Raw genomic sequence first — 16,902 nt, forward strand, 5'->3', positions numbered from 1 at the left:
CAAGCTACTATTTTAATCAAGTTACAATACATAATTTTTTTCCTTTTAATTCACTTGGATTGGAAAACCTTTTTTCATTTCTTTGAACACATATTATCATACTTGGCTTTACAGCCTGACGTGTTCCATAACTTTAAACTGAAATCCACTCGAAAAAGTGGAAGTTTTTCATAAAGGCAACATGAGGAATGCAAACTAATATTTCATTTTAGATGGCGTCACTACTTATACAGGACCAGTCACTTGTCATAAATATAGACTGTATTTTCTTTACCTGGGGTAAATGCAGTTGTTTTCCTGAATCTGGGGTTGTTTTGTTCCTGCGTCTATATTCCTGGGATATGGCCCCTCTTCTCTGTAAGTAAATCTAGTTTTAATAACCAACTGTGTGTGATCCTCAAATCTTCTCTCTAGAAGTCTCCATGAGAATCACACTCACTTAGCTAATATGACTACATTTATATAAAAAAGGAGCCAAATTTCAGTAACAGAGAGGCACAGGAACAAAAGAAAAATAATGCCAAGTTACAGAGAACAGCAACATTTATACCAAGTAAAACAATTACATATTTATGCCAAGTGACGAGTCCTCCTTACATTCAGGTTCATCCATTAGTCCAGTAAACCATACATTAGAACTATTGATTGGAATATCTGCCCACTTTATGGGGGATGCAACGGGTTGCAAAAGAGGGTCACATTTGTTTCTAGAAACAGCATCACTTCATGAACACTGAGTAGTACTGCAGCTCAGCGTCACTGACTTAGATAAAGCCTAGCTGTTATACCAGACAATCCCCATGGATGAGAATAAAGGCCCCGTACACATCAGACTAATGTTGGCAGAACCTGCTGATATCCATGGATCGGCCAACACTGTAATGTGTATGGAGGCGTTGGCCACTTATAATCGGGGAAGATGTTGATAGAACATGTCCAACTTCAGACCGCCGATCGCTTTGTTTCTCCAGGATTGAGCCACAATGACTCCTGGTGGCTTTCTCACAAAGAACGCAGGCCTGATGAGCGCTCCTGTGTTTGGGAGAGACGGCCAAGATGACTGTCGGCCGAATGATCGTCTGAAGCATCGTTCGGTCGATAGCTGGATTAAGGCCAATCTTTTCTTTTTTTTTTTTACAATCTCATAAAACCGAGGGGTTGAAAGATCTGGAGCTTTGGAGACAAACTGAGGAAATGCAACCTACCACCTGGCAGCTTTACTTATATTTAATGGCCTGTGATGCTGCCGCAAAAGTGAAGGGTATGGAAGGGAATAGCTTACTGTGGGAAGGCCAAAGCATGGTATTACTGGTACGACACCAATAATACATATTCAGTTCACAGCTGAGATGATTTACTGTCTTAAAACTGGATTGTCCGCTTTCACCTGATCAACACCCCATGAGTATATTAGGATAAATGAGAAACATTGCATTAACACTTATTTTAGTAAGTTAGTCTTCTTCATAATGAGCTATTGGAGCGATACCTCTGACTTCCGCCAAATCAGCTCATACACAACCATCACTTCATTTACCAGTCGTATTTCACTTGCACGTAATCCCTCTGGAATATCTTCCCGGCAGCAGACGGGCCGCAATCTGTAACAGACTCCTACTGGCAGCCGAGACACAAGGAAGATGCAAAACTCACGTACATGAAACCCTTCATACACCTTAATAAAGGGACCACTGCCCATGACGGCTCGTGTTATATACCCATTACAACATATAGATGTGATGCTCTAGAGCCAGCAAGAGATAACATGTTCTAATATATTAAATGTTAACTACACATGCACATTAGCGCTTAGACCTAAAATACACAGTTTTCCTGAAACTGTCATATGAATTTCTAAGGAATATATCTAAAATGAAAAACTATAGAACTTTTTTTTTTATATTTTATATTAAGCTAGTAATCATACTGTGATGCGCTGCATCTAACAGTGTAGTCACACCACCGCTGGTGACAATGAGATACTTCCAGCAATGTTATACTCATTTTAGTGAGAACTGTATAAATCTTACTCCACATTAAAGTCGTGTTGGGCTGTTGTACAATAATACAGTTTTTATGCCGGTGTCTGAAAAGAACACTACAAGTAAAACACATATACATCCTGTTATGCCTGGTGCAGGGCTGAGGGTTTCGCAGGGCATGTATGTGCTTCGTCAGGGGATGCGCCGTCCATAACACAGTGTAGCAGTGACTCTTACACCTAACGTGATACTGACATCATATTATACCCATTGATTTTAAGCAATGGCAACACAACTGATTGTTCTTAAGAATATATATATATATATCTATATAATCTAGTACCATGGGAAGGGATTCCAGAAGCCCATCTGTTTTAGTAGATGTGACACCTACTTGCCAACTGTCCCCCAATACCAATGGCGCTTAAAAAGTAATGAAATGTAAAAACGTTTCCTTCCATGAGCGGCTGTTCATTTAACCATATTGGGCACAACTCATTATGGGGAATATGGTCTCCCATAGGTTCCTAATATATATACATATATATATATATATATATATATATATATATATACATATATATATATATATATATATATATATATATATATATATATATATATGAACTTATATTGCATGATCTACATTACGCCTCTGTAATAGCACAGTATGCTGTGGTGTTCGGTACAGTAAAAGAAAGGTATACAGACATGCCATATATATGGACTAAACAGAGGCCATTTGGACACTTTTGGCCTCAGTCAGGTGAACAGACACCTATAGATACAATGGACACATGAACAAGTAGCTTTCATAGCATATTAAGAACATCCCAAGCACAAGCTCTTTTTAGAAACATTTAAGGAGTTCATGGAGATGGCCCCATGCCGCTCACTATTTTGGTGTTTTTAGGGCACCGCCATCCTACCTCTACCGGTCACCATTTTCGTATATACATTATATTCACCGTTTATTGAAATATGACACTAAGAAGTATGTGTGATGTGTCAGATAAGAATATTAAAATATTTCAGATTTAGATTAACCGTCTACAGACATTATGATTGCTTCCATGTAATAGTGGTATGAGAAATCCTCTTGGCTTTGAATAATGTGCCATTGGTACTAAAGTGGATGCCGATGAGCGTTTCGCCATCTTATCTCCCAGTCGGAGCTGTAACCAGAGAGGCTTACATGGGATTGGAAGTGTCTGTATAAACCTTAATAACTAGTACTGCCTAGTGACATCACCAGTGATGCACGTGATCCAATTTACTAGTTCTTATTGACGTCTACGTTGGAAAATAGAAGTTAAAGTAAGTCACGCACACTATAATAGCTGCTTATAAAATAAGGAGTCACTGTCATAGAAAATATATACATCATACAAAAGACTCCACTGCGATATTATATTACAAAATAACAGTACAGCTGAGGACACGGCCTTGTTCCTCGGGACATTTACATGTATGAGAGGAGTTGTTGTGTGTATTTAATGGACAAACCCAAATTTCAGTGCCAACTAATTCTTTTGAACAAGACCATCCTCTTTCTATTCGCTTTTCTCCAGGACTGTAAAAAAAACCCGTTTAATAAAAATGGAAATATATACAGGCACAATGCTTCCGTCATTCCATAGACTACGGCAACATCACAGATGCAGAGAGACCATTCACTAAGGTCTTGAATATTGCCCGGCGCTCAACAAGTCCAACACTCCAAGCCTTTGTCAAAGCCCAGTGACATACTCGGTCCAGGATACTTGAATATTGAAAATCTACTTCCATCGAGATCTTCACGTGACCACATTTCGGCTACTAGAATACACTGCTTAAGTGTTCAGCAGCAGACAACGCCCAACAGAGCTAGAGTCCCCCTCTATAGGCCCAACCGAGTGCAAATCTAACCGTCGTGGAACTGACATACAGCTTCTAAAAATCGGCATCATCGTCATCGTCTTCATCATTGTCATAGCTGATGATCCCTTGGAGATCGTTATTGATGCGCTTGTACACAAAATGAAAGACTTGGAGGTTGGGTCGACTGTGCAGCTCGGCTTTGATTTTCTGGGGGTAGGTGTCCTCGCTCAGCTGCTGCCAGGTGTCTTCAATATAAAGGAACAGGCCGTAATTTTCTGGATCCTTTACGTTAAACCTCAGGGCACACATCTGGCACAGGTCTTCGGTGGTGGTATAGGGCTTAACAATAAGCGTCTTCCCAGTACATCCGCTGTCCACCTCCTGCAGGGCCACCCTCAGGTAGTTCTGTAAAACAGCACATGGATAATGACAATTACAAGAAATCACACTCATAATAACTTAATTTGGAATCATTCTTCTAAAAACAATTACTATGAGGAGTGATGGGCATTTATGACATGGTGGTGGATATGTCAGCCCTCTCTGAAATTCTACAAAGTTATCATTGGTTTATTGTTAAGATACATAAAGGACATGGTCTGCCAGGGTCATACCTGAAAGTCGTCAATGGTTGGAATGGTCCTATTTGCAGTCCTCCTCTTGTGCCATTGTTTTAATGTATCTCTGGTCTCAGAATTTAGTAATCGTGCTGCTTGTTCCTCCTGGAAATTCTTTATCAGGGATAGAGCTCCATACGCACTTGTCAGGTAGTAGCCTCCTAGAAGCAAATTGATACAGAAGTCACGTTAGAGATGTAAATTCACAGCCACATTGTCAGCTTGTAAAAGAATGTCACACTATGTATGTTACAAACTCATAATGAGCTCTTATTTACACAAGCCTTCTTAGATAAGACTTTACAACTTTTTCTGCTCCCCTGTTTCTAGGGGTTTCCTGGTCCCAACTTGTAATAAAAGTCCTTTGAGATAATGTGGTGAGATCTCCAGTGATCTGCTGCAATCGGTGGGAAAACTGGAAGGCAAATTTTTTATTTCACTGCAGCGTCACCACAAGGACAAGCATTACACATTTTCTATCAAATAATATAAGGCAAGTCTGGTCCTCCGGATTAAGGACTCATTCACATGTCAGTGATTTTTCTTGTTTTCAAAAAACAATCCAAGTTTCATAAGTGTTTTTGATCAGAGTGTCATCAGAGTTTGGTCAGTGTGTTGGATTTTACCAACAGAGTTTGGTCAGTGTGTTGGATTTTACCAACAGAGTTTGGTCAGTGTGTTGGATTTTACCAACAGAGTTTGGTCAGTGTGTCGGATTTTACCAACAGAGTTTGATCAGTGTGTTGGATTTTACCAACAGAATTTGGTCAGTGTGTCGGATTTTACCAACAGAGATTGGTCAGAGTTCATCAATTTTTCTCAGATAAAAAGAAAAAAATTGATGGAGGTTTCCCAATATTCTCATATCAGACAGCTGGTGAAAACCAGACATCACATGGATGTCATCCAAGTGCTGTTGGATTTTTTCATGGATCCATAGACTTGCATTGGCGAGTTTGACTCAACAATCGGATCAATATTAGACAAGTCTCCATGATTTTGTATGGCCGCTCGGACTGATGAAAAAGTCAGACCCCTGAACTACGCCATAGACTATCATGGGTATGAGTGATGTCTGTGAAAAAACACGCATAGTGCCAATATGAGAAAAACTGATATGTGAATGAACCCTACGAGACACTCTTGGTCACAACTCTCCACTTCAGCGTAGAAAACTTCAGATCCTTCTATTTCAACTCCCTAACAAGTGCCCCTGAAAATGGGTTTCCCAAACTGGACACCCCCTTTCTTTTCTGAAGTGCAGAGCAGTATGGGATGAAACCATCCTGTCCTGTTGTACCCAAAGCAGGTGATGTATGTATGTATGTATGTGGAAATAATTCACCTTTAATATTCCATGAGATCATAGGTGGGGTCAGCAAAACTGGTCCTACTAATAAGCAGCACTGCCTGCTTTCTACATTAGGCTACGTTCACATTTGCGGTCGGCGCCGCAGCGTCGCCGCATGCGTCATGCGCCCCTATATTTAACATGGGGGCGCATGGACATGCGTCGCACTTGCGTTTTGCGCCGCATGCGTCCCTGCGGCGCCCGCGTCCGGGCGCAGAGGACGCAGCAAGTTGCATTTTTGCTGCGTCCAAAATCAATCAAAAAAAGACGCATGCGGCGCAAAACGCAGCGTTGTGCATGCGTTTTGCTGCGTTTTTGTTTGCGTTGTGCGTTGCGGCGCCGACGCTGCGGCGCACAACGCAAATGTGAACGTAGCCTTACTGCTGCATTGCTGTCACCGAGCTCGTAGGTGTGGAAATCACCATGTCACATCACCATGTTATCTCAGCCCAGATACTAGGATAGGCCATAAATGGTAAAATTCTGAAAAAGCGTCTGTAAATCTAGTAGGAGAAGACAACACAGCACCGGCCTATTGGGACACATTAATAAAAAAGTGTCTTTTTGCCAATAGTTTATCACTGGTGGAAAGGACAGTTTTTATCACACGTGCCATATTCATAAGAAAAGCTGTGGCTGTTTTATTCCATATCTTTCTTGTTCTGACGAGCTATAGGTTTCTTGATCTATACTTGTGCCTAATGTCACTTTCCCCATGGCAGGGACTCTTTTTGCTATGGCTTTGATTAGACGCGTCCAGGAAGCAGGAGGAGCCCATCGGGTTATCTCAGACATACAACTACTCCGCAGCATGGAACAAGTTACTAGGACCTGACCATAATGACATCGGAATTCTGCAATGGAAAAACCATGCTGTACAAAAAGTATCACTGGCAGAGGAAAAACTGGTGCAGCACATTATTCCTCTGCCGGAAACTGGTGGAGACCAATAATAACATGATATATTATTATGACTATAACTAAACCACATTCTTAAATTTCATTTACACATTACACGGCATTTGGATGTAAAGTGACTTCACTCTTTATAAAGTACCAGATATCACACAGAGACTTCTGCATGACTCCATTCTTTCCCCATGCAGAAATGACCTCAGGAGAAATACATGGATACCTTTTAAAGGTTTGTTAGGCTATCCCTGCATGTGTTGTGGCTGTCAAACAACTGTAAGACGAATATATTTTTCGAGCACGCCAGAGTCACTCGGATAACACCTGAGCATGCCCAGATAACACCTTATCCGATCACGTTCGCGCGTCACTAATTGTGAGCCCCAATGGGGACAGCGATGACGATATCTGTAAAGTGCTATGGAATAAGATGGCGCTATGCAAGGAAGAATAATTCATAAATAATTTGACCAGGAAAAATAACCAAATCGACGAATGCATTGAATTGGAAGTAATTATATATATATATATATATATATATATATATATATATATATATATATATATATATACAAAAAGTTTAGCTACTCTTTATACAGTAGGTCGTTTTCTGATAACACATTCCTTTTTTAATATATGGTTATTATTATTACAGTCACGATTATTCTTTGTCCACCCTTACAGAACAGCCGTACTTTACCTTCTCCGTGTAGCAGAGTTGGGTCCAGCAGCTCCATCATATATTCAATTTCAGTGTCAATTTCGACCATGTCGCAGTGAGCGATGACGTAAGTCAGTACTGGCAAAAAGTCATCTGCGCCATACATCCTCCCTGCCAGGGACACAGAAACCAAGGATTACTACTTATAGAAGCGAAGACAATGGCACAGGAGTAGGATCTATAGTTTTACCAAAGTATATATATATATATATATATATATATATATATATATATATATATATACACACACACACACACCGTATACACTCGAGTATAAGTCGAGATTTTCAGCCCATTTTTTTTTAGGCTGAAAGTGCCCCTCTCGGCTTATACTTAAGTCATTGTCCCACGGGGTCGACAGGGGAGGGGGAGCGGCAGCTGTGTAATAATACTCACCTGCTCCCGGCGCGGTCTCTGCACGTCCCTGCTTCTCAGATGGTCTCGGCGCAGGCAGCTTGTTCCTGTGTTCAGCGGTCACGTGGTACCGCTCATTGAAGTAATGAATATGGATGCGACTCCACTCCCATAGCGCATATTCATTACTTTAATGAGCTGTACCATGTGATCACAGAACACAGGAACAAGCTGCCGGAGACCATCGGAGAAGCAGGGACTTGCAGAGACTGCGCCGGGAGGGTGAATATAAAGGGTGAGGGTGAGCCATGCGACATTCACCTGTCCCCGTTCCACCGTCGGGCTCCGTCTTCCGCGTCCTCTGGCTGTGACGTTCAGGTCAGAGGGCGCAATGACGTGTTTAGTGTGCGCTCTCTGCCTGAAGAGTCACTGCAGAGACCCGGAAGACACAGCGGCGCGCGGCGGTAGAACGGGGACAGGTGAATATCGCAAGTGCCGGTGTCCTGAACCAGTGGCGACTCCCGCACCTGGCCCCCCATAGCGCGCCGGTGTCCCCACCTGCTCAGGACCCCGACGCCTCTCCCCCAGCGACGAGAGGTGAGTATGTCATTTTATTTTTTTTTAAATTGCAGCAGCAGCAGCAGTATACGGGGCATATTATTCTATGAATCTTCTTATGGGGCCATCAACCTTTATGGAGCAGCATATGGGGCATATTATTCTATAGAGCATCTTATGGGGCCATCAACCTTTATGGAACAGCATATGGGGCATATTATTCTATGGAGCATCATATGGGGCCCATCATCAACCTTTATGGAGCAGCATATGGGGTTATATTATTTTATGGAGCATCTTATGGGGCCATCATTAACCTTTTATGCAGCATTAAATGGGGCATATTATTCTATGGAGCATCTTATGGGGCCATAATTAACCTTTTATGCAGCATTATACGGGGCATATTTTAATATGGAGCATCACGTGGGGCCATTATTAACCTTTGTGCAGCATTACATGGGGCATATTTTGTAGGGAGCATCTTATGGGGCCATCATTAACCTTTATGGAGCATTATATGAGGCATATTTTTGTATGGAGCATCTTATGGGGCCATAATTAACCTTTTATGCAGCATTATACGGGGCATATTTTAATATGGAGCATCACGTGGGGCCATTATTAACCTTTGTGCAGCATTACATGGGGCATATTTTGTAGGGAGCATCTTATGGGGTCATCATTAACCTTTATGGAGCATCTTTTGGGGCCCATCATGAACTTTATGGAGCATTACATGGGGTGTATTTTGTATGGAGCATTATATGGGGCTCCTGCTTCAATATTGATACTCACTAACATTTTTTGTGGCAAAATTAGGGGTCTCAGCTTATACTTGGGTCGGCTTATACTCGAGTATATACGGTATATACACAATATTTATATTTATTAGTGCCTTCTAACTAGTTCTTCCTGAAAAAATGTTACTACTAGCACCTCTATTATAGTAATGTGATCCAGTGCTGCAAAGTTAATTTAACCCTTTCTGACTTTAGGTTGGACCTGGGGCCTCACCCACACGTCCTTATTATGGCACCTCAACAACCTCCAAGTTCTGGGCAGCCATATGACAGTGCCCATAGAGGTGATGGGGCCGAACTGTACACCTGTCTGTGTCTGATTTCATACATGGTGTGCCCCATTGGATATAGTATGGTTGAGGCTCTATAGCCTTACCGTGGAGTCAGTGTGGCGACAGACTCTGCCGAGTGCATCATCCCCAGTACAGAAGAATATTTCTAATAAAACATGCCGTCCTCAGCAGATCAGCTGATTAACTCTGCCTGGGGACGACCAGATCAGGCCATCAGCCATAAGGGAAGCAAGGAAATATTAATGTCTGAGGAATTTCCTTCTTGCGCCTGTTTTACTTATCAACCCTACTAACGGGAAATAGGATCCAGTGAGGGAGATCTGTACCTGAGTTATTCTCCATACACGTGTAAATGAGCTTGCAGACTCTCAGTAACAGCATCACTTTCTTCTCTGGAGAATACATTTTCTGCATGGTAGAGAACTTGAATCTGATCTTTTCCACATCTACCGCCTCTGGCGTAGGGGTCAAAACCCCAAGTTCCTGAGGAGTCCTCTTCCTAACAAGCAAAAGGTTTTCCTTCAGCTGGCTCCAGGATCCATCTACTGTGCGGAAGTTCTTCAGCATGTTTTCTATATGGCCTTTAAGGGGCTTTAAGATACATTTGTGCATGGCTTTCTCCAGGACGGCATCTGAAAAAGTAATTGAAGCTGATCAATGATAATGAGAGAAACAGAGGCAAAATCAAAACTGAATATACAGAATCAAAGGAGCCTATGGGAATTACCAATATTCAAGACACTGATGACATCACGACATTTATCTATATCTATTTATCTATATCTATATCTATCTCTATCATCACTTTTGCAAGATACAATGTCAAAAACATTTCTCTTCCACCTTTGCACATGTCCAGCAGCCAAACCAGCTCTGTATCTGCATGATATTCTACTCTCCACAGAAAGTGTCCTAAATAGCTAAATCTGGTAACGCAACCCTCCCTTACATCATCTAACAACATGGCATGCTTCCAATATTAACACTCCAGAGGGAATGCTAGTACAGCTGTCATATCGGCTATCGGGAGTAATACCGGCCATCGGGAGTAATACCGGCCATCGGGAGTACTACCGGCCATCAGCAGTACTACCGGCCATCAGCAGTACTACCAGCCATCGGGAGTACTACCGGCCATCAGCAGTACTACCGGCCATCAGCAGTACTACCAGCCATCGGGAGTAATACCGGCCATCAGCAGTACTACCGGCCATCGGGAGTACTACCGGCCATCAGCAGTACTACCAGCCATCGGGAGTAATACCGGCCATCGGGAGTAATACCAGCCATCAGCAGTACTACCGGCCATCGGGAGTACTACCGGCCATCAGCAGTACTACCAGCCATCGGGAGTAATACCGGCCATCGGGAGTAATACCAGCCATCAGCAGTACTACCAGCCATCGGGAGTACTACCGGCCATCAGCAGTACTACCAGCCATTGGGAGTAATACCGGCCATCGGGAGTAATACCAGCCATCAGCAGTACTACCGGCCATCGGGAGTACTACCGGCCATCAGCAGTACTACCGGCCATAGGGAGTAATACCGGCCATCAGCAGTACTACCGGCCATTGGGAGTACTACCGGCCATCGGGAGTACTACTAGCCGGCCTTCTTGTGGATTATTTTTATTTATGGACATAAGCCAGCATTTGATGCCATTGATTAAACAGTGTGGTCTCCCCTGAACCCCAATTTTCAGCTTTTTGGTAGACATGATTCACATAACTAGTTGAGTAACTGCAAACATATTTCTATCATCATCTTGTTTTGGATTTGTGAATGAAGCAATTTATGTGCTGGCAAGATACAAACAATATAACCTTGAAGACTTCAGTTCAGAGGCCTGTAAAATAGGGTTTTTTTCATATTTTTTTTTAAATGTTGAATTTAAAAAAAAATGAAAAAGGGAACCAGGCAAAGAAGAAAAAAATACATATGAACATCCATTGCAGTACAGTTTGAAACCCAACACCCCCCCAAAAAAAGTCTCCTTCCTCCTTTATCCTGCAGCAACCAACATGTTCGAGTCCCCGCGGATGCATGTCTCACGGCTGTTAGACAGCCACCATACATGCAGGGATGGCCTGTTTATTAGACATGCAGCTGCGGGGACTCGAACATATTATTCCAACACACCGTAGACGCTGGGAGCACCTGAGTATGGTCGGATAACGCCTTATCCAAGCACGTTCGCTCATCACTAACCGCCTTACATGGCTTGTAGCTGGATGTCCACTCTGGCTTATAGGGTCCTGAGGGGAAGCCTTCTACGACAACCCCTTGCAGTAATATACCGTTTACAGACATCGACTTTTCTAATTGTTATTAAATAGTGTGCTACAAGGCAACATTGCTAACCACTTAGCCGACACTGTCAACATTTAACCATTGAGCCGCGACTGTCAACACAACCACTGAGACACCATTGGCAACATTTAACCACTGAGCCACAGCTGTCTCAACATTACAGGTGACTCATTTGTGGCTTTAGACAATGATTACATACCATAAATGCATGATAACAAGCCGTAATGTAACTTCTATTTGACAGACCCTATCATACAAACATTGTTAATAGTCTTGACCCCCACTGAGTTGCATTGAGATGACCCCCAGATCGTGTGCCCGGCTCATTTAAAGACGGCACTATGAATAGGTCCTGAGACTAAAGGCCCCGTCACACATAGCGACGCTGCAGCGATACAGACAACGATGCTGATCGCTGCAGCGTCGCTGTTTAGTCGCTGTGTGGTCGCTGGGGAGCTGTCACACAGACCGCTCTCCAGCGACCAACGATGCCGAGGTCCCCGGGTAACCAGGGTAAACATCGGGTTGCTAAGCGCAGGGCCGTGCTTAGTAACCCGATGTTTACCCTGGTTACCAGTGTAAAATAACAAACACTACATACTCACCTTCGCGTCCCCCGCCGTCCGCTTCCTGCACTGACTGAGCGCCGGCCCTTAACAGCAGAGCGGTGACGTCACCGCTGTGATCTGCTTTCACTTTACGGCCGGCAGTCAGTCAGTGCGGGAAGCGGACGGCAAGGGACCTGACGGACACCGTTATGTGAGTATGTACTGTTTTTTTTTTTTTACATTTACGATGGTAACCAGGGTAAACATCGGGTTACTAAGCGCGGCCCTGCGCTTAGTAACCCGATGTTTACCCTGGTTACCAGTGAAGACATCGCTGAATCCGTGTCACACACACCGATTCAGCGATGTCAGCGGGACCTCAACGACCAAAAAAAGGTCCAGGCCATTCCGACACGACCAGCGATCTCACAGCAGGGGCCTGATCGCTGGTACGTGTCAAACATAGCGAGATCGCTACTGAGGTCGCTGTTGCGTCACAAAACTTGTGACTCAGCAGCGATCTCGCTAGCGATCTCGCTATGTGAGACGGGGCCTTTAGCAATGCTCTGTGGCACTAACAGATAAGCAATACAGAAGGAAACGCTCTATCTCTGCATTCCTGGTGACGCGTGCACTACTCAGCTAGGATTATTCCGAAAATACACTCAGAATTACAATGTGGACTGTTCTGATTTCCCAAGAACTGCTGGTGATAAGTGACCGCATCCAATCAATCAGTTATACTAATGAGCCGGCCTGAGAAATGCGCGTCCGATTTACACGCTGCGGTTCGGCATGTAATTGCTTGTTCAGCTAAATGGTTTAAATTGGTTGCGACTCAATGTCTTAGTGCCCGTTATAAAGGAAACAGTGCGAATATCTGCTAGAGATGAATTATTTACCCTTTCTTCAAATGATGGCACTGAATTAACAGACAATAAAGCTGATAAAGCACAAAGGTGTAAGTAAGTAATATGGTGTTGGGGCCAACAATGGATTTAGCACAAGCGTTGAGTAATTTTTACAGCTTTATTAAGACAGTGTCTCCGTGTTTTATACTACTATGTGCCAATTTCTTGGTTAGTGGCATGTTAGATTCCAACATGTCTGACCCTATTGTTCCCGGGAGATCAGTGGCCACCAGAGATGTCTGGCAACAGCCGATTCCCTTTTCCATATTCAGAAGACAGGCACACTTGGCCGCACCGGTCTTGTATGTGTAGGTGGTGAGGAATGCTGTGGACAGCATTACTAAGTGTATGGGAGGGTTAGGACATAGTAGACGACTGGTGTCTGAATATTAGATTTATTTATTAGTTATGTTCCCATCCTTTCAGAAGAGGACATGTATATTTATCACACCCAGTAACATTCAGGCCCAGTGCCTACTCCCTCTCGGTATGTTATACACAAGGAGGAATTACAATATCTTCCACAGCAACTGAATAACAATGATATCACCGAACACGGAGATCTTTTATGGAGCAGCATTAGCATTAAATACACTGCGCAGAAATCGTCTGTCTTTTCACTATTGTTCTACAATGTCATAAATTATGCTGGCCATTGTGACTTATTTATTCCAACCCGGAATCAGGGTTTACAATGCACAAGACAAGATGAACTACAAAGATACTGTCCATGCTCTTTCCTTCAAGGGTTCTGGTATGACCGAAGGCAAGAATAGGAGAGTGTGCGACAGTATTCCTGCTCACAAATATACCCAAACCAGGTTGGAAACCTGACAGGCTCCATCATTTGTCAATGGGATCCTTCGGGATTTATTAGGATCTGTTTGAAAATTGATCTATTCTAGATATCATTGCTCGGATATGTAGGTAAATCTTACATTAGTGTGAGCAGATTATCAGGGACATAGATCTAAAAGATGAACATGGTTCCTGATATACATTATATATAAGCCGGCTAACCTGCCAATTTAGGCAGCAGATTAGCTGATGTCTATGGGCCTCCTGGCTTCTCTGACAGATGCTGTTGGGATAGAGAAGCATCCAGCATGTTGGAACATCAACTACCGATCCTTTTTGTATTCAGGGGAGTTAAGTTACTTCCAGAGGTGACTAGCGTTCCTGTTTATGGGGTAGAAGCAGCCTGCGAAACGAGCATTGGCCAACAGCTTACTCATGTGTATAGCCACCTCAACCTCTGTAGAGATTATATCGATAGCCAAGTATTTGCCCAACAACTAACGAGTGTATGGCCACCTTTACCTCTGTAGAGATTATATGGATAGCCACATATTTGGCCACGTGTATGGACACCTCAACCTCTGTAGAGATTATATCGATAGCCACGTATTTGGCCAACAGCTAACTCATGTGTATGGTCACCTCAATGTCTGTAGAGATTATATCGATAGCCAGGTATTTGGCCAACAGCTAACTCATGTGTATGGCCACCTCAACCTCTGTAGAGATTATATCAATAGCTAGGTTTTTGGCCAAAAGCTAATTCATGTGTATGGACACCTCAAACTCTGTAGAGATTATATGGATAGCCACGTATTTGGCCAACAACTAACATGTGTATGGACACCTCAACCTCTGTAGAGATTATATCGATAGCCAGGTATTTGGCCAACAGCTAACTCATGTGTTTGGCCACCTCAACCTCTGTAGAGATTATATCAATAGCTACGTATTTGGCCAACAGCTAACTCATGTGTATGGTCACCTCAATGTCTGTAGAGATTATATCGATAGCCACGTATTTGGCCAACAGCTAACTCATGTGTATGGCCACCTCAACCTCTGTAGAGATTATATCGATAGCCAGGTATTTGGCCAACAGCTAACTCATGTGTATGGCCACCTCAACCTCTGTAGAGATTATATCAATAGCTAGGTTTTTGGCCAAAAGCTAATTCATGTGTATGGCCACCTCAACCTCTGTAGAGATTATATCAATTGCCACGTACTTGGCCAACAACTAACATGTGTATGGACACCTCAACCTCTGTAGAGATTATATCGATAGCCAGGTATTTGGCCAACAGCTAACTCATGTGTTTGGCCACCTCAACCTCTGTAGAGATTATATCAATAGCTACGTATTTGGCCAACAGCTAACTCATGTGTATGGCCACCTCAACCTCTGTAGAGATTATATCGATAGCCAGGTATTTGGCCAACAGCTAACTCATGTGTATGGCCACCTCAACCTCTGTAGAGATTATATCAATAGCTAGGTTTTTGGCCAAAAGCTAATTCATGTGTATGGACACCTCAAACTCTGTAGAGATTATATGGATAGCCACGTATTTGGCCATGTGTATGGCCACCTCAACCTCTGTAGAGATTATATCAATTGCCACGTACTTGGCCAACAACTAACATGTGTATGGACACCTCAACCTCTGTAGAGATTATATCGATAGCCAGGTATTTGGCCAACAGCTAACTCATGTGTTTGGCCACCTCAACCTCTGTAGAGATTATATCAATAGCTACGTATTTGGCCAACAGCTAATTCATGTGTATGGCCACCTCAACCTCTGTAGAGATTATATTGATAGCCACGTATTTGGCCAACAGCTAACTAATGTGTATGGCCACCTCAACCTCTGTAGAGCTTGATTAATTGGAAAGCCACATATTTGGCCATATACAATGTAAACAGCTACATGCAGCTTCAGCACTGAAGATCTCTGATACCGCAGTTTTCATGTAACCCTAACCACACAAGAACTTTCCTGGAATCTGATTACCTCACCTGCAATACTTTAGGAGGACAACTAAGGGTCTCAGGTTATAAATAGTAACTACAAGGTATTATGTAGTCACATGCAGCTCCTGTAATGCTGACTAGCACAATGGCTTCCTATTAAGCTATTCTGCTGCCAAAACCACATGAGTTTCAAGCTTTAGTCACAAGTTTCTGTCTGGATGATTGAGCAATGCCGCTTTGTAATGCAGACACACAGATGATGCTCAGCAGGTTTCAGCACAAAAGCAAACATTGGATTTCACTCCTGGCTATACTTAATATTGGATTATATGGGCTGATGGGAAGTAACACAACATATGAACTAATAGGACTGTACACTCTGTACCAGAAGACTTTACCACAGTGACAGATAGCACTGGGCCGTACACACTGATAGCGTCCTAATACAAAATCCTGTCTGCAGTGCTAAGTTCTCATGACATAATCCTGGGCCAGTGGCAGACCCACACAGTAACACCAGTGGTCAGACTGACCACGATGATTACATATAATTTGGCCAAACACTCGTTGCCTAATAGCTTTCTTTCCCGACTCCATAGACATGCATGCTCAGCAATCAGTGGGAAGGGAGAGTATGCTGCTGCCAAACATCTCTGGCGGCAACTGATCTGTAGAACAATGGATCGGACATGTTAAAATCAAACTGCTCGATTCTTCTCTATCCCAAACAATTCTACGGGGGTTTGAAGTCCCTTGTATGTATTAGATTGTTGTCTGGTAGTGGCAAAAATCATCAGGTCCGGCCTTATTGATTTAATGTGTACGACCAGCTTTAGTAGTACTGGGACATCCATAGTATCTCCAGCTGCCAAAGAGGAGGGTACTACACATGTGGCATCCATA

At 43.0% G+C, this 16,902-nt stretch overlaps 1 protein-coding gene across 6 annotated transcripts in view; it reads right to left on the bottom strand.

Annotated features, from left to right (window-relative positions):
- Nucleotides 1–2,567: 2,567 nt before the first annotated feature.
- RIN2 (Ras and Rab interactor 2) overlaps nt 2,568–16,902 on the bottom strand; it is a 199,257-nt gene continuing 184,922 nt past the window's right edge. For 5 of the 6 annotated variants that reach the window (XM_077282808.1, XM_077282805.1, XM_077282807.1 and 2 more), the window contains 4 exons: nt 9,778–10,083; nt 7,423–7,554; nt 4,457–4,620; nt 2,569–4,247 (listed from right to left, as the gene is read on the bottom strand). In XM_077282808.1, the coding sequence (XP_077138923.1) occupies nt 3,915–4,247; nt 4,457–4,620; nt 7,423–7,554; nt 9,778–10,083 (935 nt within the window). In that variant the 3' untranslated portion in view covers nt 2,569–3,914. Of the gene's footprint in view, nt 4,248–4,456; nt 4,621–7,422; nt 7,555–9,777; nt 10,084–16,902 lie in introns of all 6 variants that reach the window. The other variant, XM_077282804.1, reaches the window with a different exon arrangement.

Source organism: Ranitomeya variabilis, chromosome 2 (genome assembly GCF_051348905.1).
Source record: "Ranitomeya variabilis isolate aRanVar5 chromosome 2, aRanVar5.hap1, whole genome shotgun sequence".
Lineage (NCBI taxonomy): Eukaryota > Metazoa > Chordata > Amphibia > Anura > Dendrobatidae > Ranitomeya > Ranitomeya variabilis.